The sequence below is a fragment of the Ceratotherium simum genome, chromosome 29 (genome assembly GCF_057802395.1).
Source record: "Ceratotherium simum simum isolate JZ-2026a chromosome 29, ASM5780239v1, whole genome shotgun sequence".
Classification (NCBI taxonomy): Eukaryota; Metazoa; Chordata; class Mammalia; order Perissodactyla; family Rhinocerotidae; genus Ceratotherium; species Ceratotherium simum.
Window position 1 is genome coordinate 15,939,040 of NC_141928.1, and position 25,961 is coordinate 15,965,000.

Here is a 25,961-nt window from a genome sequence, read left to right on the forward strand (position 1 = left end):
CCCAACACCATTTGTTGAAGAGACTTTCTTTTCTGCATTGTATGTTCTTGGCTCCTTTGTCAAAGATTAGCTGTCCATAGATGTGTGGGTTTATTTCTGGGCTTTCGATTCTATTCCATTGATCTGTGTGTCTGTTTTTGTGTCAGTACCATGCTGTTTTGGTTACTATAGCTTTGTAGTATATTTTGAAATCAGGGAGTGTGATACCTCCAGCTTTGTTCTTTTTTCTCAGGATTCCTTTAGCTATTTGGGGTCTTTTGTTGTTCCAGATAAATTTTAGGATTCTTTGTTCTATTTCTGTGAAAAATGTTGTTGGAACTTTGATAGGGATTGCATTGAATCTATAGATGGCTTTAGGAAGTATGGACATCTTAACTATGTTAATTCTTCCAATCCAAGAGCATGGAATATCTTTCCATTTCTTTGTGTCTTCCTCAATTTCTTTCAGAAATGTTTTATAGTTTTCAGTGTACAGATCTTTCACCTCTTTGGTTAAGTTTATTCCTAGGTATTTTATTCTTTTTGTTGCAATTGTAAATGGGATGGTATTCTTAATTTCTCTTTCTGCTACTTTGTTGTTAGTGTACAGAAATGCAACTGATTTTTGTATGTTGATTTTGTATCCTGCAACTTTACCATATTCGTTTATTACTTCTAAAAGTTTTCTGGTGGATTCTTTAGGGTTTTCTATATATAAAATCATGTCATCTGCAAATAGTGACAGTTTCACTTCTTCCTTTCCAATTTGGATCCCTTTTATTTCTTTCTCTTGCCTGATTGCTCTGGCTAGGACTTCCAGTACTATGTTAAATAGGAGTGGTGACAGTGGGCATTCTTGCCTGGTTCCTGTTCTTAGAGGGATAGCTTTCAGTTTTTCACCATTGAGGATGATATTAGCTGTGGGTTTCTCATATAAGGTCTTTATTATGTTGAGGTACTTTCCTTCTTTACCCATTTTATTCAGAGTTTTTATCATAAATGGATGCTGTATCTTGTCAAATGTTTTCTCTGCATCTATTGAGATGATCATGTGATTTTTATTCTTCATTTTATTAATGTGGTGTATTACGTTGATTGATTTGTGAATGTTAAACCATCCCTGCATCCCTGGAATAAATCCCACTTGATCATGGTGTATAATCTTTTTAACGTATTGTTGTATGCAATTTGCTAGTATTTTGTTGAGGAATTTTGCATCGATGTTCATCAGTGATATTGGCCTGTAATTTTCTTTTTTTTGTGTTGTCCTTGTCTGGTTTTGGTATCAGGGTAATGTCAGCTTCGTAGAATGAGTTAGGGAGCTTCCCCCGCTCCTCAATTTTTTGGAAGAGTTTGAGAAGGATAGGTATTAAGAATTCTTTGAATGTTTGGTAGAATTCCCCAGGGAAGCCGTCTGGTCCTGGACTTTAATTTTTGGGGAGGTTTGTGATTACTGTTTCAATCTCCTTACTGGTGATTGGTCTATTCAAATTCTCTACTTCTTCTTGATCCAGTTTTGGAAGGTTGTATGATTCTAAGAATTTATCCATTTCTTCCATATTTTCGAATTGGTTGGCATATAGCTTTCCATAGTATTCTCTTATAATCTTTTGTATTTCTGAGGTGTCTATTGTAACCTCTCCTCTTTCATTTCTGATTTTACTTATTTGTGCCTTCTCTCTTTTTTTCTTGGTGAGTCTAGCTAAAGGTTTGTCAATTTTGTTGATCTTTTCAAAGAACCAGCTCTTGGTTTTATTAATTTTTTCTATTATTTTCTTGGTCTCTATTTCATTTATTTCTGCTCTGATTTTTATTATTTCCCTTCTTCTACTGATTTTGGGCTTTGTTTGTTCTTCTTTTTCCAGTTCCTTTAGGTGCATTGTTAGATTGTTTATTTGGGATTTTTCTTGTTTGTTGAGATAGGCCTGTATCACTATAAACTTCCCTCTTAGAACTGCTTTTGCTGTATCCCATAAATTCTGGCATGTCGTATTTTCATTTTCATTTGTCTCCAGGTATTTTTTTATTTCTTCTTTCATTTCTTCGTTAACCCAGTCGTTGTTCAGTAGCATTTTGTTTAACCTCCACGTATTTGTGGCTTTTCTAATTTTCTTCCCATAGTTGATTTCTAGTTTCATACTGTTGTGGTCAGAAAAGATGCTTGGTATTATTTCAATCTTCTTAAATTTATGGAGACTTGTTTTGTGGCCTAATATGTGATCAATCCTGGAGAATGTTCCATGTGCATTTGAAAAAAACATGTATTCTTCGGTTTTTGGATGGAATGCTCTGTATATATCTACTAGGTCCATCTGTTCTAGTGTGTCGTTTAAGGCCAATGTTTCCTTATTGATCTTCTGTTTGGATGATCTATCCATTGGTGTAAGTGAAGTGTTAAAGTCCCCTACTATTATTGTGTTACTGTCTATTTCTGTTTTTATGTCTGTTAATAATTGCTTTATATATTTAGGTGCACCTACATTGGGTGCATAGATATTTACAAGTGTTATATCCTCTTGTTGGATTGTTCCCTTGATCATTATGTAATGCCCTTCTTTGTCTCTTTTTACAGTTTTTGTTTTAAAGTCTATCTTGTCTGATATGAGTACTGCTACCCCAGCTTTCTTTTCATTGCCATTTGCGTGGAGTACCTTTTTCCATCCCTTCACTTTCAGTTTGTGAGTGTCTTTAGGTCTGAAGTGTGTTTCTTGTATGCAGCATATATATGGGTCTTGTTTTTTTATCCAGTCAGCCACCCTATGCCTTTTAATTGGAGCATTTAGTCCATTGATGTTTAAAGTAGCTATTGAGAAGTATGTACTTACTGCCATTTTTTAACTTTTTTTTTTTCTCAGTGTTTTAGTAGTCCTTCTCTGTTCCTTTCTTCTTCTATACAGAATTGATGGTCACTTTAGTTTGACCTCTGTCTGAAAACTGTACTCTTTAACTCCCCTCCTCCCTCATTTTATGTTTTTGATATCATATCTAACCTCTTTTTTGTGCATTTGTATCCATTACCCTCTTATCATGGAAATAGATAATTTTTCCTATTTGTGGTCTTCTCTCTTCCCCTTAAATCAGTCCCTTTAACATTTCTTGTAGCACTGGTTTCTTGGTGACAAACTCCTTTAATTTTTGCTTGTCTGGGAAATTTTTGATCTCTCCTTCCATTTTGAATGATAACCTTGCTGGGTAGAGTATTCTTGGCTGTAAGTTTTTTCCTTTTAGCACTTTAAATATATCGTGCCATTCTCTTCTAGCCTGTAAGGTTTCTGCTGAGAAGTCAGCTGATAGCCTTATGGGGTTTCATTTGTATGTAACTTGACATTCTCTTGCGGCTTTTAGGATTCTCTCTTTATCTTTAATTCTGGACATTTTGATTATGATGTGTCTTGGTGTGGGCCTCTTTGGGTTTATCTTGTTTGGGACTCTCTGTGCTTCCTGTACCTGGATGTCTGTTTCCTTCCTTAGGTTAGGGAAGTTTTCATCTATTATTTCTTGAAATAGATTCTCTGCCCCCTTGTCTCGCTCTACTCCTTCTGGGACACCTATAACACAGATGTTAGTGTGCTTGATGTTGTCCCAAAGGTCCCTTAGACTGTCCTCACTCTTTTTAATTCTTTTCTCTTTTACCTGTTCACCTTGGGTAATTTCTTCTAGTCTTTCGTCCAGCTCACAGATCCGTTCTTTTGTATCCTCTACTCTGCTTTTGAGTCCCTCTAATGAATTTTTCATTTCCAGTATTGTATTCTTCATTTCTGATTGGTTCTTTTTTATATCTTCCATTTCTTTGTTGACATTCTCACCAAGATCATCTATTTTTCTCCCCAGATCAGTGAGCATCCTTAACACTCTTAGTTTGAACTCTCTGTCGGGTAGGTTGCTCATTTCTGTTTCACTTAGTTCCTTTTCTGGGGTTTTGTCCTGTTCCCTTACTTGGAATGTATTCTTTTGCCTCCTCACTTTGCATCTTTCCCTGTGCTTGTGTCTACGTATTAGGTAGGTCAACTATGTCTCCTGCTCTTGGATAGGTGACCTTATGTAAGTGATGCCTTAGGAGGCTTCCAGTGTGCTTCCCTCAGTTCTCAACGTTCCAGGGGTGACCCCTATGTGGGCTACGTGTGTCCTTCTGTTGTGGCCTGTTTGCTCTCCCTGTAGGCACCCTGGGAGGCTGAGTTATGCTCCTAGCCAGCTGTTGTAATGCTCAGCTGCTTGTAGTTGTTGTGGGCCATTCAGTCTCTTTATCAGGTGTGGGGAGCCCCAGCACAGTTGGCTGCAAGTTCTAATACCACATTTGTGTTGCAGTATTTCTTTTAAATGAGTAGGCCCCCAGTGTGGCAGGTTGTTAGGCTCAGGGCCTTACAATTGCTGTAAACCTCTAGCCTATTAGGTCTCTTGTCAGCTCTCTGAGGATTGCAGCTGGGTGGGGCTGGCCTCAGGCACAGGAGCACCCAATTGTTTCAGGCTTTGGAAGGTGGGGCAAACCCCCTATGTGGGTCTTTGAGAAGCACAAGTCTTCTGCAGCTGCCAAGCCCTGCTGCCCACAGGTCCACACACACAGTCAACACAGTCCTGCCCCGTGTGCGCGCCCCGTCCTCCCCAAGCAGACCCAGTCTCTCCACGGCAGGAGCCCCACACACTCTGCCACCGCCCCACACTCTCCACCCGCTCCTTGTGCCTGCCCTGCCCCGCTAAAGTCGGCTCAGTTGGCAGGCTGCAGAGAATCCAGTCACCAATCTATGCAGGCCCACAAGTTGCCTGAGGGCTTGTTGTTGGGTGGGGCCAGTCTCTAGGGTGGGCTGCCTGCCCTGGCTGAGCTGGATTAAATCGGTGCTCTAGCGGGTGGGGCAGACCCTGGGCTAGCAGGCCCCAGGGAGAACTCCAGTGGCATCTGTGTCAGCACGCCCACACCAGGCCACAACAATGGCCGCCGCCAATGTCCCAGTCCCTGGAGAGGTCTCACCCCTCACCGAGAGGCACTCAGGGCCTATTAGATGAGTCTCTTTTCACCACAGCACTGTGCACCTTTCTTTCTGGTGATTTTAGGATGCTTTCTGAAACGGGTGAGTTTGCGCGTGGGCCCTTTAAGAGCCGGTTTTAGTTTCTTTGTGAACTGGGTTTTCTGGGGGTACTCCCGAATGTTTTAGTAGCAGGCAAAGTCAGATATTATGCCACTCGTCTAGATTGTGCTGGGTCCACAAAATGCCCACGGTGGGGGCGCTCCCCGGCTCAGGGCCCTGCGCCTCCAGGGAGGGCTGCAGACCTGTGCGCTGCTCCCGGGCGGCCGTGAAGCTGGCGGCTTGTGAAGGCGGCGTCCTTCCTCTCCAGAAGGGAGTCTCTGCCTCTTCTACCTCAGTTAGGATTGTCTGTTGTTGCAGGAGTTCCTCTTATCCAATTTTCAGTTCTGTCTCAGGGGTAATTTTTCCACGAGTAGTTGTAAATTGGCTGTGTCCACGGGAGGAGGTGAGTTCCGAGTCTGCTTACACCGCCGTCTTGACTCCCCCCCCATATTTTCTAATATAGGTGTTTACAGCTAGAAAATTTCCTGTAAGCATTGTTTTAGCTACATCTCATATGTTTTGGTAAGTTGTGTCTTCATTTTCATTCATCTCAAAGTATTTTCTAATTTCCCTTGTGATTTTTTTTTGAACCATTGGTTATTTGAGAATGTGTTGTTTAGTTTCCACATATTTGTGAATTTCCCTAATTTCTTTTGTTATTAATGTCTAATTTCTGTACATATTCTGTATGATTTCAACCCTTTTAAATTTGTTGAGGCTTCTTTTATAGTCTAGCATATGGGCTATCCTGGAGAATGTTTCATGTGCACTTGAGCAAAATGTATATTCTGCTGTGGTTGGGTAGAGTGTTCTATAGATGTCTATCAAGTCTAGTTGGCATATGATGTTGTCTTCTATTTGTTTGTGGATCTTCTGCGTAGTTGTTCTATCCATAATTGAAACTATTATTGTTCAATTGTCTATTTATCTCTTCAATTCTGCAGTTTTTGCTTCACATTTTGGGGCTCTGTTGGTAGGTATATATATATATATATGTTTATAATTGCTATATCTTCCTGATGGATTAACCCTTCTATCATTAAAAACCCCTCTTTATCCCCAGTAACATTTTTGTTTTAAAGTCTGTTTTGTCTGATATAGTATAGCCACTCCAGTATTCTTATGGTTGCCGTTTGTGTGATATATCTTTTCCCATCCTTTTTCTTTCAACCTATTTGTATCTTCAAATCAAAAGTGTGATCCTATAGACAACATATAGTTGGATCTTGCTTTTCTTTTATCCAGTCTGACAGTCTCTACCTTTTGATTGTATAATTTAATTTATTCACATTTAATGTTATTATTGATATACCTGGATTTATACCTGCCATTTTATTTTTTGTTTTCTATATGTCTCATGTATTTTTTGTTTCTCTAGTCCTCCTTTACAGCTTTTTTTTTTACATTAAATTAATATTTTCTAGTGTTAGCATTTTAATTCACTCTGTTTTTAAAAGTTATTTTCTTAATGGTTGCTCTATGGCTTACTATATTCATCTTAACTTATCCAAATCTGCTTCCTATTTATACTAACCTAATTCCAGTGAGATGTAGAAATGTTACTCATAGAAATAGCTTTATTTCCTCTTCCCCCTTTTTGTGCTATTATTATTATATTTATTACCTGTATGTATGTTACAAGCACACCAATACTTTGTTATAATTATTACCTTATATAATTAAGTTTATTAAAGAAGCTGAGAAAAGAAAGGAGAGCAAGTAAATATTTATAGAGTATGTCATATTTACTTTCCATATTAATTTGATTGTTCTGTCAAAAGTCCTCATCACTCTCAAAATGCATTATTTAATCTTTTGCATGGCATTTGTTTATTATTACATTTATCATATATACAGAAGAGGTTATAAAACATATAAGTATAGCTTAAAGAATAATAACATAATGAATACCTGCATATTCACCACTCAGGTTAAGAAATAGAAGCCCTCTGTGTGCCCCCTATTTACCTGTTTCCCTATATCATTTTCCAACTTCTTCCTCAGAGGAGAATGACTTTTATATTAATAATTCTGACTTTTATATTAATAATGTCCTTGCTTTTCTTTATAGTTTTTCCATGTATATATTTTTCCTTAAGTAATATAATGTTTAGTTTTGAATAACTGAGTAGGAAGCCAAACCTAGCTACTTAAGGAAAGGTCACGATAGCCATTATTAGATCAAGGATCCCTAGAGTAGATAAATGAATGCTTCTGGGTCACAGCCTAGTTTTATCTCTTGAGAGTGTACAAGAGCCACTTCTGGGGATGTCACTGTACCTGGGAATGTAGTGAGTAAATACAGAAATTGCTGCTGTTGAGCATCTGGTAGGGGGTAGTGTACACTGGGAATAGAGAGCAAAAATTTCATCAGAACATGATTGCAACACGCCAAATACAAATAAGAATCTGGGTCAGGCTCACCTGGTCATTCTGACCTCAAGTTAAAAAGATGATATAAGAGCAGCATGGATCTGGATGATCCTCAGCTTATCTCCTCAGCTTATCTGTCCCTTGAGCCTCAACTGCTCCAAGTGTTTGAGTTTCCCTGGACATCTTCTGCACAACTGCTATCCTAGACTTTCCCTTCACTATCCTATTGAGAAATCCTTTTGCCTCCCTCTTTCATTGGACCTCCTATTACCTGTATCCCATATCTTTATTTTCTTGGTTTATTCTCTTATTTGGTAGAGTACATTCTCTCGTAGCACATTGAAATAGGGTATATAGAAGGCAAAAAAAATTTTTTAAATCTTGCATTTCTGAAAACATCTTTATTCTGCTTTTACACCTGATGGATAGTTTGTTTGAATATAGAATTCTACACTAGAAATCATTTTCCTTTAGAACTTTGAAGATATTACTCCATTGTCTTCTTGCTTCCCATGTGGCTTTTGAAAAGCCAGACCATTCTCCCTTCTAACTCCTAATCCTTCCAACTCCTAATCCTTTATATGTCACTTCTATCTTTCTCTCTCTCTGGAAGCTAGTCGGATCTATTTTTTGTCCTCAGTGTCTGAAAAGTTCCAAATGATGTGCCTTGGTACCAATACATTTTTATCTTTCTGCGTGGCACTTGGGAGGTTATTCCAATCTGATGACTCATGTCCTTCTGTTTTGGAAAATTTTCTTAATGATTTCATTGATGATAGCTTCCTCCACTCTTCTCTGTTCTCTCTTTCTGGAGCTCCCATTATTCATCTGCTGGACCTCTTTGCGTGGTCCTCTAATCATCTGATCCTTTTTTCTCCTATTTACCATCCCTTTGTCTTTTTGCTTTACCTTTTTGAAGATTATTCAAGTTTATCTTCTAAAGTTTTTTATTTATGCTGTCATGTTTTTAATATCCAAGAGTTCATTTTGTTCTCTTTGTGTTCCTTTTAATGGTATCCTGTTCTTGCTTCGTGGATGCAATATTTTCCCTTATCTTTATGAGTATATTAATGAAGTTCTTTTTGGGAAGTGGGGAATAGTCTTCTTCACTTTACATAACCTGTATTTCCTCTAAGTTTGTTTTTTTTTTTCCTGAATGTTTTGGTCCTTATCTTTTATGTTAGAGGCTTTCTTCAGATGTCTGATAACTCTTTGATGTTTGTTCTATTGTGGGGGGAGGAGATCTTTAGTTCTATTTTGAATTTATTAAGTTTGAGTTGCCAATTAGATATCCAAGTGTATATTTTGAGTAAGGCAGTTAGATATACAACTCTGGAGTTTAGGAGAGAGGTCCAGCAAATTAAATTTTGGTGCGTTGGGGTATCTAGATGGTATTCAAATCCATGCGATTGGATAAGATTGCCTAGTGAGTGGATGTACATAGAAAAAAGGCCTGAACCCTGGAGTATTCCAACATTCAGAGGGAGAGGTCCCCTCTGGAGATATAAATTTGGAAGTCATCAATAGAGAGATGGTATTTGAGGTAATGACTTTCCTCCTTTTGAAGGAAGCTGAGGGAATTATAGTTTGCCATGGTAACTTAAAATAGCCAAATAGCTCAGTGGAGAGCCTGCTGAAGTCTGTATCTTTGACAGGAACACAAGTAACACTTTCCTCCATCTCCCTTTAAATGCTAAACCATACAGCAATCCACTGATTCTCAATCAGGGACCAGTTTGCCCTGCTCCCCACCAGGGGACATTTGACAATGTCAGGGACATTTTGTTTTCACTACTGGGAAGGTTTTACTGACATCTAGTGAGTGGAGGCCAGGCATGCTGCTAAACAGCCTACAATGCACAGGGCAGCTGCCCATAGCGATCATTCAGCCCAAAATGTCAACAGTGCTGTATCTGAGAAACCTTGAGATAACTCTACTTATACAATTTTTTCCTCCTATTTGTTGCAAGGTAGGGGGAAATTTTCTAAAAGTTTCAGTATTAAGGAATGTCAAATGTTTGTGGCCTATTTAAGTTATGCAAGTACTGAGAATAGTGTGAAATTTGACCAGAAACATTTTTGGCTCCAAATCTTTGTCACTGTGTTTGTTTTTTCTTGGTGATAATGTGAGCCCACGCATGGGACTGAGTATAAAACAAGAAACACAAATTGTCCTCTTGTGGCCAAAATTTTGAGGCCTGTGTGAAAAGAGTTGACATATGTTAAATATGACCTTGAAATAAAGTGTTTTTTTTTCCCTTTAGATGGTTTCAGTTACTGAGACAGTTGGCCAAAAATTAAAACACAGCTACAGTCATTCTCATCAGCGATGAGAGTGTTTCTGATATTGTTGGTCTGAAAACGTTCTGGACTGGATTGATGCCAGACCTATCAGTGGCACCAACTGTAATCTAAAGATCCTTTTACATTAAATCATCCTTTTCAGTACCTTGTTCCTTAGTAATTTTCCTATCATTGTTCCTGTTTGATATGATTCAGAACTCAGATGGTGGTTTAAATATTAGCCTGCTGGTCGCAGGTCAGAAGAATGTCTTGCAATAGCGGATATGTCAGCTACATCACTTCCAGGAGAATGTTCACTCACTACTCATACAATTCCATTAGTCCCAACAAAATTATAATGTCTAGCTTTGAAGTTATGAGACTCCTACTTAACCAAACATTATCAAAATCTAATGCTTTTGTGGTAGATCACTTTTAAAAGTTGCTATTGTGAATGAATGTTTGACATCTCAGACTTTCATTAATTTCCACTTGCATCTTACCTTAGAGAACAATTTCACTAACACTTTGCATAGCATGTACTACCTATCTATCCTTTTCATGGAACAAAGAACACTAGTAGGACATAAAGAGATGGCAATATCCTCAGGGTCAGAACAGCAAGATGAAAGTGTCCTTCATTTCCCATTGCATACAAAATGAAGTCTAGATTCTTTAGCATGGCATTCAAGGCCATGTATAATCTGCCCTCAACCTATCTTTCAACATCATCTCCCTTGGCCCATCTGATCATGCGTTCATTTATTCATTCATTTGACAACAATTTGTTGAGAGTCTAAGTGTGTTTTAGGCACTATGATAAGTTCTGGGATGTATCCTCATTGTATATGTTAGACCCAGTACCCGTCTTCATGAAACTTGTAGTCTAGAAGGGAAAACAGACAAGTGAAGAGGCAATTACAAAACCCATCATCCCAACGTCAGCCATCCTGACTATACCTAGAGACTTGTAGTTCAAGATAGGTCTGCACATGCAATTGAACGCAGACTTGAGAAAGCCTAAGACAGCAATATCTTCATAGCTTCCTTGCCCATGTCATGGCCATTGATGGGTCATTTCTAGTCCCAGAGTTCTTGGGACCACCTCAGCATTTGGGAGACTGCCTTGGGATTTCAGACCTGTTCTAAAGTAGATCATACAGGCCTCATGGCCAAATTCAAACCGGACCCATTCCAGGGAAGCTTCAGAACCATTTTCATATCTGAGACATTCCACATGGAATCCAGGATGATAGTCCCCTCCCATGCCCCTTAAATTTAACATGGTTCCCTAGAAGCAGAGCCTGAGACAGGGAGACATTCTCATGCAAGTGGTTTATTGTGAGACTCCTCTCAAGAGAAACCTGTAAGGAGTCAGGGAAGCAGGACAGAGCAAGAGACAAGCTAAGCAAAGACGTGGTTTCAACTGAGGTCTAGCCTCAGCCTGATCCCCTGAGGGGCTCCACGGCATGAATTGTACCACAAGTTTGTTCCACCTTGAGGCAAGGGAGCTAGTCTGTTGTGTCCCCAGAGTAGTCAATTATTGACTGTGAACCAATCCGGGGAGAGAATGCAACTTCCTAGACATTTCTGGGCAAGCTGTCTCCCGTAGCTGAAGCAAATTACTTGGAGAAGGGAGCAATTAGGAAACTTCAGCAGTCAACACTCACAGCATCTGTAGGATGGGTATGCCAGGCCAAGTAGAGGGGATCTGGTCAGGCGTCAACTGCATCTACTATAGCCAGAAGATGTGCAAGACCAGAGCAGCCTCCAAGTATTTTGTGTCCGAGTCCAGCTTGGAAAAAAAAATTTTCCTAGAGATTCCCATTTGGGTGCCTTTTCTACTTTACTCATCAAACTCAAGTTTTTCCACTTCAAATTCCAAAATTACCTGTGGACATTAAAAGCTTATCATTTAAATTCTTAGGTTTCCTTCTCAGTGACCCCACTGTCTAACATTAATAATTAACCTGAAGACTAATTTAAACAAATTCTTCAAGCTGAGTTCACAAAAAGGAGGGCAGTTTCAAGAAAGGTTGTGTCAATGGTTTAAGGCTACCCCAGCCATGGACATTTTAAGTATAGTCTGTATTTTTTTCTACTTGGGAAGAAGTTGGGGACAGGAGCAAACGTAAGTGAAAGATCCCATTTTCAGTGTATTTTAGTTGTAGTTTTATAGAAAGCAGAATTCAATTAATGCCACATGAAATTAACTTTCTACTTCTGAAAACTCCAAGTGAATTTCCTCTTTTCTCTATCGTCCAATGCCATTACTCTGTTTTTTAATATGAGTATTTTGTGGGCTATGCATGACTTGTATTCTAATACTCTGTATTTTTCCCAGGCTGTTCCTCCTGCCCCGGGGAAGAGTAATTTACTGATTGGTATTTTGATTAAAAATGGATTCTTCAAAACACAGAAGCATGATCCCTATTTGCACTTCTTATAGAGGACTCTATTAAACATTCCCCTGGCTGCAACTGATCAAAATCACTTCCATCTGCCTCCTTGAAATCTCGTTCTTAAAATGCTTTCTGGAAGCTCTCCTGGCTTTATCATAGATAATAAAATTTAGAGAAATAAAAAATATGTTGTTAAGCCTAAGAAACATTGCTAATTTGAATTGATTCTCGTAAGTGAAAAACATTTTAAAAATTATATTTTATTAACAGATTGATTCTATAATTTCACTGTTTCAACAGGTATGTTGTCTCAGCACCTCAAGTATTCTATGTTGGAACCTCTGAAAATGTAGTTATTCAAGTTCATGGATACACAGAATCATTTGCTGTGACCATTGCCATTAAAAGTTATCCTGACAGAAGTTTTACATATTCTTTTGGCCAAGTTAATTTATCTCCAGAAAATAAATTCCAAAGCTCTGCAAACTTAACTGTATGTATTCTTCTCGTAGTTTCTTTTATATGCCAAATGTTTCTTTGTAAAATCTACACGTAGATGGTGCATTGATCCTTTTTTACATATGTGGCTAAAAATGTAATACATCACACTATTAAATGAGTTCAATAGTTGATAGGAGATAAGTGCCATATGTTTATACATGTAAGTAAGTGGGAAATGTTAAATAAAAAATCTGATTCTGATTTGGAGGCAATGTAAGGAAATGTGAAAGTTTGAATGAAGCAGATAAAGGTTATTAAGGTGAAAAGATTTGGTGACATGAGTTGAAAACTAAGTGAACCAACACATGTACCTGTTTCAAAATTACATGATGAATACTAGAAAGAAATAATTTTGATACTTAAATTTTATGTATTAGGAGGAAAAATATGTATGGGGAGAGAGAGACATAAATATAGCTTTGACTCTGTTGATCGAAAAAATTCAGAGAAGTGAATGGAGATTATTTTGAACATTTGTTTTCCTAAACTTTATATATGTATGTTTTTCTAGAAAAAATTCATTTTTTCCCTAAAATATATATCGTACGCTTTTTGCACTTTCTCTTTAGACTTGAAACAAACAAATTTTCTTCCAAATAAATTTGTGAACAATGTTCAAGGAAAATTAGAGATGTGTCCACAACCTTATTACTATAAAATATGTTGACCATATGCAATATATTTGAAGAAGACTATATACCAATTACATAATGACCGAAAGACATGAAAATCATCAGCAAAAGAAAGGTTTCAACTTTCAGTATAAGTCCAAATATAATATAAATATAAGAGATATTTTGTTCATGTATACTACCATGTGATGTCACTTAGTCCACTCTCTACTTGACATATGGATGCCCGCCTTCTCCCACCCCTCTGTTGCTGATAAGCTTTTGAGCTTTTCATCTCTTCTTAATGACTTTTAGTTGTTTACTGAAAATTGAATTTTTTTCAGTGATTGTCATTAAATCTGGATCAATTTTTTTAAAGTAATTGTTTCAAACTAAATTTGATAAGAAACCAAAATACAGAGGTGTTCCTGGAGAAAAATATATTTACTGTTTTATTTTACAAAATGTTTATGTATGTTGTATATAAACAATTATTCGAATTATTTTCATAGATACCTAAAAGACAAATGCTTTTATTATCTTAAGATTACTATATAATATTCCTCCATTAACTCTTTTTTTTTTTTAACAGCTGCAACCAAAAGATTTATCTAGAGGACCAAATGTAGTTTCACATGTATATTTAGAAGTTGTATCTGCTTATTTTTCAAAAGCAACAAAAATTCCACTACGCTATGACAATGGATTTCTCTTCATTCAGACAGACAAATCTATTTACAATTCAGATCAGTCAGGTATAATAAAGAGGGAATTGTAATCCCTGGGGGAAAATGGGATAAATCAATTAATGGTATTGGGACAAGCGGCTTATCTTTTGGGGAAAAAATAAAGTTAATTCCCAATTTTATACCATACACAAAAGTAAAGAGCTGACGAACTAAAGATTAAATTGTAAATTATAAAAACAAGGAATCAGCATTATATGAGTATAATTTGGAGGTAGGAAAGATCTTTCTTAGAATGATGCCAAAGGTCCTTTCAAAATGGCTTTAAAAAAAAACTTGAAATGATGTACTATAGAACTTAACGTTTATACAGAGGCTGAATTTTAACTTGGAAAAATCTCATTTTTAATTCTTAATATCATCTCCTTCTACAAATAATATTTCAATTTCATATTAACATTGAAAATTGTGAGCTAAATTACAAAATTCACCTAGCAATGTCTGCCTCCTTATGTTTCCATTTAGAAACGGTTTCAGTCTCCTTTCAGTAAATTCCCTTACAAGTTGTCTCAAGGGCAAGAAGTAAGGTTGAGCTAATGGGGATGTACTGAATGCAACAGCACTTTATGAATGGCCAGTGAAGATGATGGTGATAGTGATGATGCTAATTAGGTGAGATAAGATGGAGATCACCCATAATTTTAGCAACAGGTCAAGGTCCCTGCCAGTACACGTTAACCTGGCCTTAGACACTCAGACTGTTTCTTGGACATCTGATCAGAAGATGACTGTGTAAGGAAGGAGGTCATGCCTGTGAGGCTCTCACCCTTCTACACGCTCAAGTACTTAATTATACCTTGAGACACGCAGATTCTTGCCAGCATCTTCTTTGCCTGCATCTTAGAGAATGCTTCCTGGGGCTCTGTTGACACAACTTATTGCTTATATTTTTCCTCCTCCACTCTATAATAAATTCAGATACCAGTGAGCTACAGTCTTTCTCACCTACCAGTTGTTTAAAAATACAAAGAGTTAAGTAAAAATACTTCTTAATGAGTTGAATCATATTTTAAATGCATAAAGAGAAATATTTAAAAGAACCCATTCAAGAAATTTTTTGTGAAAAGAATTTTTTTTCCACTTTAATATAAAGCTCACATCCAACATCCTACTACGTCTTTCCCTTTAAACTTGGATTTTATGTTTTGGGCTTTCTTAATTTTATTTTTAATTTCATGGCCCTCATGTTATACGGTTATTAATAATATTGTCAGATCACTTAGAGTTGAACAGAGTTTCTAATAATGACAATGTTTTTCTTACAGTAAAAGTTAGAATTTATGCATTGGATGAAGACCTAAAGCCATCGCAAAGAGAAGTTACCTTAACTTTTATAGTGAGTATGCCGTTAATTTAAATCAAAATTTAACCTTGGCATTTTCATTATATGAATGAAGAGTTTTCATTATTATAACATTAGTCAAATGTGGCATTAATTTATTCAATATTAAATAGCATCAAGAATTTATTTAGCATGTATTTGTGGGTACAACCTGGTAATTTTCTACTTCTTTTATTCCAATTGACAATTTTTGTGTGTAAATTAAATGTTAGTTGAAATATATTCTGATGGCCCCATTAAAGAACACCGTTTGGTAGCACCATCTCTCAAGTGGGTCAGTTAATTAATTTGTATCCTCTTGCTGTCTGTGAAACATGGGCAGATGTGATGAGAGTTGTAGAAGCATAAATTGTGGTACCTGTGAGAAGTGCACGGTATGCATTATATCGTCATGACAACCTTATGGGATCAACATAATTCATATCTTCTTTTTATAGATGAAAAGGCTGAGGGTTAGAGAAATCAAGGAACCCTGAGATCATACTGATAATAATTAGCTGAATCAGGATTCAAACCCACGTCTGTCTGTCTCCAGAGCTTCAGCGCTTAGCCTCTCTTGATTTATTTGGGAGATTATGGGGTGTGTCCCTCTGTGAGCATTTGAGTTCAGGAGGCCAGACAAGTACACATAGCACAATAAACCAAGTAAGGGATGATGTAGGACCAATAGCAGACCAGCTTGAAGGGGAGGCAAAGTGGAGATGATTACTAAATTACTTTGGAGGCAATTATGCAAGGATGAGGGCAAATCCTGAGCTCAGTCTTAAAGGAAACCACGGAGAGTTTGACAGAGAGAAGCTGGACTATGTCTCAGGTGATGTGCAGAAAGAGCAGAGGTCTGGAACCAGGAAGAAGCAAGATGTGGAGATGACCATGACAGTGACTTGGCTGTAGCAGACTGGCTTGGAAACACTTCAGGGAGAAACAGTGGCAGCTTTGATGTATTATTTCACATTGGGAGAATTGTGGGGGAAGGGACAGGTTCAGGTGAACCTGTTGTAGAGGTGAATGGCCCCACAGACCCCATCATTCCCTTGTTAAAGTTCCCCATGGAGAAAAGTCATTGAACAGGTCAGAGACCATTGCCATGGCATGTCCTGATATGTTCAGGTTTGATCTCAAAGACAACAGGGAGCCAAGGGAGTCTTTTGGGCATGACGTGACGTTACGAAAATGGTGTTTTAAGAAGATTATCCTGGAAGTCCTGTTCAGGAAGAAGGGAGGTGGAGAAGAGCTTGTTTAACATATCCTAAATATTTACCATTCTACTTATGCCTGTTGAAAATGTGCCTTGGAAATTAGTCTTCGTCAACAAGCCTGATCAGTTGACAGTTATCACCTCAATGCCAAGTCAACATCACATTTGCTTATTTTCAACAAAGTTTCTTAGAACTTAGTGAATATTTCTATAAGAACTACCAATCACGTATTATATTTATGTGTGACTTCTGTATATATAGATTGTTTAAAAAAATAAAACTTGCTTTTCTTTTCACTCAAAGGATCCGGAAGGGTCAGAAGTTGCTGTGGTAGGAAAAAAAAATTATACTGGAATCATCAGTTTTCCTGACTTCAAGATTCCATCTGACGCTAAGTACTTTGAACGATTTGTTGATAAAATGGTTTCTCTTAAAAACAGTGGAGGTAGCTAGGGTTATTGAACAGTCTGATGGAGCCATTTGTGTGTGAATGAAAGATGCTAATGTAAAGAAAGTTTGCTCCTGGCTATTCTTCTCAGGCCCAGTGAGTGTCCTTCCTCTAAGGTAAGGTGGCACCTACTTGGTCTCTTCTGCATCAAGATAGGGATCCTGACATAATACTGCCAGCAGTAAGCACCAAGCTAGTCTGCACTATTCAGTTTAGTGAGCACCTTCCACAGCAATGTCCAGGTAGTGGATACCGCAGGAAACAGACCCTGCTCTGAAAAGGCTGAGCACAATAGAAGACAGAAAAAAAAAATGTATAAATGGAAGATGTCTACTAACAATGTTTAATATTCCCCAGAGGCTTTAGAATTTTCTCTGACATTTATTCCCAGAACTTGGAAGACATTTTGAGATATAATTTGAGACTTTTATATTGTGTAATGCCTTGAAAATGTAACACTTCAAAGTGGTAAGGGAAATGACATCTATGGATCCTCTGCTATGTGCCAAGCACTCTGCTAGGTCCTATATCATTCCCATTTTCAAGATAAGGAAATTAAGGCTCAGAGAAATTTATAAGCTTGTTCAACCACACAGCCTTTAAATGGGGGAGCTGAAATGGGAACCCAGATCTCTCTGATGACCAGATTCATTCTTGCTCTTTCCTTCTACCACACTGCCCTCTAAAACTGGCCTTGAGTTGTAAAACTTCCAAAACTATATATTTGTATCATTTTGATAGTTTAACCAGATCAAATGGTCCTAGAAAAGTAGTCTTGATTTTCTGGTATACTATATAGTATATCATATCTGTTAATGTGATTAAGCTTCAGGATTGGTTCATCAACTGAATAATCATTGCTTTTAAAAATATTTTCTAGCTAAATATATACTATGATATACTAGAGAATGAGTCAGTAACATGAAAATAAATTTCAATGTGTTTATAACTCTTCTTTTTTTGGGGGGGGGAGGAAGATCAGCCCTGAGCTAACATCTGATGCCATTCCTCCTCTTTTTTTTTTTTTTTTTGCCAAGGAAGATTGGCCTTGGGCTAACATCCATGTCCATCTTCCTCTACTTATATGGGACGCCACCACAGCATAGCTTGACAAGCCGTGTCTTGTATGTTGGCACAAGCCCGGGATCCGAACCTGCAAACCATCAGGCCGCCAAAGCAGAGCACACGCACTTAACCGCTATGCCACCGGGCCGGCCCATATAACTCTTCTTAAAATACATGTTTTGGTTTATAATTTTAAAATATCTTTCAAATATGGTATATTAATTAGGTGGTGAATAAATCTGAAGCTGCTGTCAGGGTCATCTAAGCATGGAGTTGTGGTCAAGGACTTTGGAGCCAAATGACCAAGTTTGAATCCCAGCTCCACCACCTACTAGCTGTGTGTTCCTGGGCAAGTTACTTCACCTCTCTGGGCCTCATTTTTCTGATGATAAAAGGGAAATAATAACATAACCTATTCCATAGAATTTTCATGAGGATTGAATGAGTTAACACATGTAAAGCTCTTAGAGCAGTGCTTGGCCTGTACTAAGTGCTCATTTAAATACTGGCTACAATCATTGGGTGAACTAAAGATATATTATTTGGTGATACCTAAAATTTTAAATGTGTTGCTTTCACAGACATGGTTTATGGACAATTAAAGCTAAATACAAAGAGGACCTCACAACAACAGGAACTACATATTTTGAGATTAAAAGCCATGGTAATTTCTCACAAATTACTGAGATTTCCTATGTGCATTTTAAAAAATTATTCTCAACAATTTCGTAGATTAAAAACTCATTAAGGAAGAGGCAGTGAGGAGTGGTGGACAGAGGTGGACTGGGAAACAGAAGGCCAAGGACCTGGGGCTCTTGTTCTGGCTCACCTCAGTTCAGTCACTGAACTTTCTGGGCCTTGTTTCCTCATCATAGTCCTGCAGGGTGTCAAATCCTATAAGAGGGTGGGATTAGATAACATCCTTGCAAGACCCATGTTTCTCTGACTCTCTTAGGAATCATCTAGCTCAATGCCCTCCAGGTGAGGAGAGTCAGACCCAGAGAAATGGGGAGATTGGTCTAAGCTCTCACAACCGCTTTGTCCAGGCGGAGAACAAGAATGCTCCCTCTGAACCCCAAGCCAGTGCTCCTTTCCATCAGCCCTAAAAATTGATAATATGCTTGGAAAATTACAATGTTTGGGAAAAAATATAGTATATTTATTTTGGAAATATTCATATTAATTGTACTATTAATTGACTTATAAAGAGTTCCTTCTGTTCATTTCTCATAGAGGCTTACTAGACTAATTTGTATGCTCTTATATAAATTTATTACCAAGCTATTTAAACAATGTTTTCTCCCCACCAGGTTGATGAGGAGACAGAGAGGTATTTATAATTAGGAAAGAAAGGCAAGCAAGAGTAAAAATTGGAAACATTTAACATACTAAAGCCACAGCAACAGAATACCCTCTGAAGCAATTAAACTCAGCTTTGGAGTTGCTTATTAACACTCTTGGACTCTGTTCCTAGTTACAAAGTCCTTGCTCTGGCTTTTCACCAGTACACTGGAGGGCATTTTTCTCTGACACAGAGAGAAGCACCAAGAACAATGAGACCCTTGCTTTGCCCTTCTACAGCCGGCCCCTCACCACCTGCCCTCGTCACCCTGGAGCCAAGTTTCCTTTTCTCTGAAGGGCAGCCTTTTCCTATTGGGTTCAGTAGCCTGTAGGACAGTGCATGGTCAATAGGTTTGTGAAACCTTGCATCACTTCTTCAATGGATGTAAGGAAAAGACATAGTCCTGTAAGTAGCCAAAAAGTATTATTTGTGAATTATAGCTTCAAAGACATGGAATGTCTGTTCTAATTCTCATTTTTGTAAGAAAGTTATTTTCTGTAGGTAATAACTAGAAGATGTCTTTTCTGCACGAGAGTTTGAGATTTATGCTCATATTTTGGACACTGTATGGAAGACAATTGCTAAACACAAGATGCTAAAAAAGCAAGAAATTTCCAATTTAATAAAAATTTATCAAACACTTACAATATAAGAGGCACTGGGAGGAAATTTTTACACAGGCAAACAAGATCAGGACTTGTCCTCATGGAGCTCACGCTTTGGCGGTAACACACATGCTCTAATGACATCACTGCTGGAGCAGGAGGATGAGATTGATCCCTGATTGGAGGATAAAGAGGCTTCCCAGGGGTACTGATGATTGTGTGACAAGGGGGAAGGATATCTATGTTACTGATGTTGATCTATCTTATTGTACCCAAAAGTTTCTTGCTTGAAATACAGTTTAAACTGTATAATTTTTTTGCTTAGGTTTATATTCGGTGAAACCACACTTCTTTATCTTAATAGAACCAGAAAATTACTTCATTAGCCATAAAAACTTTGAGGACTTCAAGATTACTATAAAAGCTGGGTAAGAAAATTATTATTTTCAGATTCATCTAGCCCCTGAATAGCAAACAGTTTTCATTTTGGGAGTCAAAATGGCTGATTGAGCCATAAGAAACGATGAAATCCAGCCATTTGTGACAACATGGGTGGACATTGAGGGTATTAGGCAAAGTGAAATAAGTCAGAGGAAGAAGGTCAAATACAGTATGATCTCACTCATTAAGTAGTAGATAATAACAACAACAAACAAACACATAGAGACAGGGATTGGATTGGTGGTTACCAGAGAGGAAGAGGGTAGGGAGGAGGGCGAAAGGGATAATTAGTCACATGTGTGTGGTGATGGATTGTAATTAGTATTTGGGTGGTGAACATGATGTAATGCATGCAGAAATAGAAGTATAGTGACGTACACCTGAAATTTATACAATGTTATAAACCAATGTTACTGCAATAAACAAAAAAATAATAAATAAATAAAATCAATTACAATAAAGTACAATAATGTGTTATGATGGGAGAAGAACAGGATTCTCTGGGAGCTCAGAGTAGAAGCATCTTGTCTAGTCTAGAGGGCTCAGGGAAGGATTCCTAGAGGAAGCGAATTCTAAACTGAGACTTGAATGACGAATAGTGGTTCATCAGATGAGGGAAGAGAAGGAAAAGAGCATTATAAGAAGAAGGAACAGCAGGCATGAAGGTCTAGAAGTGAGAGAGAATGTGAGATACTACAGCTGCACTGTCCTATAGGGGAGCCACTAGCCACATGTGGCTACCGAGCAATTAAAAGGTAGCTATAGTCTGAATTGAAATGTGCTGTAAGTGTAGTACTTACTTAGCACACACACATGAAAAAAATAGAATAAAAAAATCTCATTAGCCTTAGTATAAAAAATAGAAAGCAAAATATCTCATTAATAGTTTTTTATATTGATTACATGTTGAAGTGATAATAATATTTTGGGTATTTTGGGTTAAATAAAATATATTATTAAAATTAAAAAAAAAGTGGCTGATTGGTAGTGTTTGCCTGGGGTCCTATGTTGAGAAAGACTCTGAGGTTCAATGTAAAAACTACTGTGATTAATAATATCTGCCATAGTTGTGGGAATTGAGTTCAAGGAAATTTCCTGAAATGTATTTGTTGATTCCAGTCTTGCAATTGTTTTACAATCTTGTAAGCAAAGAATCCTGAAGATTGAATATCATGGTGACCATTCAGATGACTACAACTGCTTAGGTATTAGAAATATGATATGAAAACATTCACTTCTTCTTATTTGTGACCTAGTTAATATTAATCGATCATACAACTTAATTATCAAAAGTGGTTGTAGAATTGATTGAACAGGCCCAGAAACACACTTGGCAGATGAGCTAATGGGAACACTGGCTTGCCCGATTTATATTTAAACACGGAAAGTTCATATTTTTCTTTGATTCAAAAGGCAAATATGGGGCTAAGCTGAAAATAACTTGCCTTCAGTACATGTGGGATGGATGTGATGTTGCCCCTTTTGCTATAAGGAGCATTGGGGTGTGGGTTCCTATTGTTGCCACACCATGCTACCGTTGTGGAAGATGTATGCCATCTTATGGAGACCACGGTCCTAAGCTCACTTCTCCACTAACTTGCTATGAACTTAAAAACTGTGGGAAGTTGAGCAAGTTCTTTTTCATCCCTCTGAGATTCAATTTCCTCATTTGTCAACAGGAATAAAAATACCTACCTTACTTCTGCCTCTGCAGAGTGTAAGAATAAAATGCAATACTGGATGTGAACACTGTTTCAAGAGTAAAAAGCAAATTTCACATGGTTATATTTTATCTATATCTCATTACCATAATTGCTTTATCAAAAAAGGGGTTAATTATATTCTCTTTTGACAGATATTCTTATAATAAGAATGTAACTGAGGCTGAAGTTTCTGTCTTTTTTGGGATAAGAGAAGATTTAGATGATGGTGGAAAAGAAATGATGCCTGAAGCAACACAAAAGACAAAGGTAAGAAGAGATCAAGCTACCTTCACAGAAATGGAGAATTGGGGGCAATTCACCAGAGTATAGAGTTTAAAAATGGGCTTTCACTCCCAAAAGTTCATACAACTAAACTAAACAAAATAAAAGCAATAACACTTTGGGTTTCAGGAAGTTCCACTGATGGAAGCAAATAAGTTACAGTGATATTTGTCTTCCATTTGGAGGCTTGAGTGTGCAAAAACCTGCTTCCAGAGACAATTTTGTCTATTTATGGACATGGTATCCGGGACATGAGATAAGGTTTCATCAGATAGATAGTGTACCCGAATTATAGCCTCAGATTCTGAACAGGGTGAAACATGATTTTGAGTCAGAGATTTTCAGTTCCAACCAGCGTTCTTTTTCCACGATCCTGTAATATGGCCTGAGGCTTCAGGCTTAAAAGAAATGACCTAAATATTAATCAGAGTATATCTCACAGACTCAAGCTTATGCTTTGTGTTACCACTAGCTGTAAGCACAATGTCATTGTCAAGTGAAGATTTTGCAGGTTGATGAAAGCAGAACTTGTTATTCCCTCTCAGTGAGTTCTTCTCTAATACTATAGCTTCTACCTTTTTGTCCCCCTTTTAAAACACAGCTGATCGATGGAGTTGCACAAATCAATTTTAATACTTCAAAGGCAATTAAAAATCTGTCATATGAAAGTCTAAAAGATTTGAATAACAAGTACCTTAATATTTTTGTGAAAGTACAAGAAAGTACAGGTGAGTTCCTAAACTAATCTTTAAATTCATTTCTCACAGCCCTTTCTTATTCCAAAGTTTGGATAGAAATCTGCAACTTATTATTGGTGCACTGTTGGGCAAGTCCAGTTGCCAGATATGCTCTGCCAAAATATTGTCCACCAGCTCCATGCAAGGGAAATGCTCATGAAAGACATCTTTCTGTAGTGGTGACCCCACCCCCACTCCCACATGCAAAGGATAGCCTCCTGTGTCATCAAAAAGAACAGGTAATGCTGGTACCAGAAAATTTTACTTGCAATAAACAAATAAGATGGTAGAATTATTCACATTATGAAAAGCATCCCTGAGTCATTTGGTGTTTGCTTATTATTATTATTAAATTTTATTAAATATATAACACATATCATCTACCACACTGGCTGGTATTTGTTTGAATATTGCCTCGAAAATGAGAACAAGCTATTTCCCATGTGAGTGTCTCTTCTAACAGGATTATCGACTCCTTGAGGGCCTGAGGCTCTGCTTGGTTATTTGAAGAAAAATAAATGAAATAAATGATCTGACAAATGGTCTGGAACAGGATACTGTACTTGAAACTCATGAATGGCAATCTTACCAACCTCCTGCAAACCACACTTTCCCGGTTCATGGAGTGGCCAGGCTCTTCCAGGGGGACCATAGCAATCATCCAGACTTAGGATAATAATTGCATGTAAATGACCAAGGAATGGATGAATGGCTTCTCCTTATCCAAATAAAGAAATACAAAGGGACAGAATGGGTGCCCATGCAGATCGATGTACTACATTGTACTTGCCAGATTCTCAAAGTGATGCATCTTATCCCATTAGGCAGATTCTTCCAAGAAACTGAAGTCACTGATGTCAAATATGTCCTCTCTCCCTACACACTGGATTTGGTTGCTACTCCTCTTTTCCTGAAGCCTGGGATTCCATATTCCGTCAAGGTTAGATGATTAGAAAATCTAATATGGTGCATTTTTAGTCTGTGAAAGGACAGAGGAAAAGGATCTCTGATAGATCTTGCTGCTGTGTGACCCTCAGTGTACACACTTAAATGGAGAGTAGACTGGGGGGGGGGGGTGAGGAATAGGACAAGGCTGTGATACAAAACCACTGTCTAGATCCAGGTCTGGTGATAATGTCACCCAACCCGTGGCTTATGTACAAGCATGTAGCACAGCGCCTTGCTCTTATTAAACATTCAGTAACTATACATTGAATTGAATGTGATTCATATATATGCTGGGAGTGGTTAAAACATAACCTTAAGAGAACCACATATGACTACTGAATTACATTCTACCAAGTTTGTGCTTGGGAATGAAGGAGGGAATTATGTTAGAGTTTTCTTTTTGTTGAAGAATCAGTGTTAACTCTTGAAATGGATTGGGTCCAACAGGTGCGGGTGAAGGACGCCTTTGCCCACTTCGTAGGAGGGATTGCAGTAACTCTGAAAGCAAAAACAGTTGATAAAACTCAGAAGAAGAGAGATCTGGATCCAAGAAAAAGTACAACAAATTATAATGATGGAATAGCTTCATTTGTGGTTAACGTTCCCTCTGATGTGACAACGCTGGAGTTTCATGTGAGCAGAATTCTCATTTGTTGTATTTTCTAATATCACCTCAGTCTGTGTGGTAGCCGGAATGCGGGAAAGATGAGGATATTTTATGCATAAGTCTAGTGAACTTCTCTGAAACATTTGACTTGTGGGCACAGGAAATACAATTTAGTGTACTGAACATTCTATAAAGGATATAAGTGTCAATTTTGTGTTTAGGAAATAATTTTTTCTTCTTACGCTAAACATAGTACTATTCTATCTGGAAAATTGAGAGCAAGAACTGCCAGTGGAATACAAGAATACAAACAGGGTCTTCTCTTGTCCATTTTTTCCAGCTATCATCATCTCTCCCTCAATTCGCATGTGAACTACATTAAACAATAGCCTGCATTCCCTTCTTCTGCTCCCAAATCTCCTCAAACTACCGAGATCTGGCTTCTGCCCCTGCCACTCCCTTGAAACTGCTCTCACCAAGGTTACCTGTGAACTGCTCACTAGGATCACTGGATATTTTTCCGTCTTTGTCTTCCTTGCCTTCTCTAAGACATTTGGTGTGGTGGACTGTTGTCTTTTTCTTTAAACAATCTATTCTAGCCTCTGTGCCTCCACATTTCTTTGCTTTTTATTTTTCTTTTTTGTTTTCTTCTTTGTAGCTTCCAATTTGGACCAATAATCCCTAACTTTCCCTCTAAATGGGGATGACCCTCAGGGTTCTATTTAGACCCTCCTGCCTTCTTAGGTGACACGTTTTTATTTGACATATTTCCTCTGTGATTCCACATGCTCCCATAGCTTATGCTGAAGACTCATCCTAAACATTCAAGATCCTTATAGATCTGGCCTTCTCCATATCTTTTTCTTGGATCTGTCAAAGAAGCATAAACATTGCTTTGTCCAAAACTAACAACCACCTGCCAACCTCAAACATAGACCTCCTTCCAGTGCCCTGTTTCAGTGAATGGCCCCACAGCCACCCAGTTATTCACTCCTCCCAGTCACTCTCCTCATTGTGGCAAAGGAGATAGAGTCATCTTTCTGAGACACAAATCTGATCTTGATTGACCTTGTTCCCCTCTCCAAAATCATTGCTCACCACTCTTCCCATCGCATCTCAAGCTCCAGCTACACTGAGCAGTTTGTAGCTCCCTAACGGCCTGCTCTCTATTGCCACAAGGCCTTTGTAACTCTAACTCTACCTCAGACTCTCCTTCCCCAGTTCTTTAATTCCCTAACTCTTACTTATTTGGGGGTGAGCTTTTAAATCATGTCCTCCAAGGAGCCT

The 25,961-nt window shown here is 37.9% G+C and overlaps 1 protein-coding gene across 1 annotated transcript in view; it reads left to right on the forward strand.

The window, feature by feature from the left end:
* The first annotated feature begins 11,377 nt into the window (after window positions 1–11,377).
* LOC101389266 (complement C5-like) overlaps window positions 11,378–25,961 on the forward strand; it is a 39,660-nt gene continuing 25,076 nt past the window's right edge. The window contains exons 1-11 of the mRNA XM_087419381.1: window positions 11,378–11,469; window positions 12,398–12,590; window positions 13,802–13,964; window positions 15,221–15,291; window positions 16,800–16,891; window positions 18,591–18,673; window positions 20,282–20,384; window positions 22,253–22,367; window positions 22,984–23,110; window positions 23,944–24,059; window positions 24,515–24,700. Of these exons, the coding sequence (XP_087275507.1) occupies window positions 11,378–11,469; window positions 12,398–12,590; window positions 13,802–13,964; window positions 15,221–15,291; window positions 16,800–16,891; window positions 18,591–18,673; window positions 20,282–20,384; window positions 22,253–22,367; window positions 22,984–23,110; window positions 23,944–24,059; window positions 24,515–24,700 (1,341 nt within the window). The remainder of the gene's footprint in view (window positions 11,470–12,397; window positions 12,591–13,801; window positions 13,965–15,220; window positions 15,292–16,799; window positions 16,892–18,590; window positions 18,674–20,281; window positions 20,385–22,252; window positions 22,368–22,983; window positions 23,111–23,943; window positions 24,060–24,514; window positions 24,701–25,961) is intronic.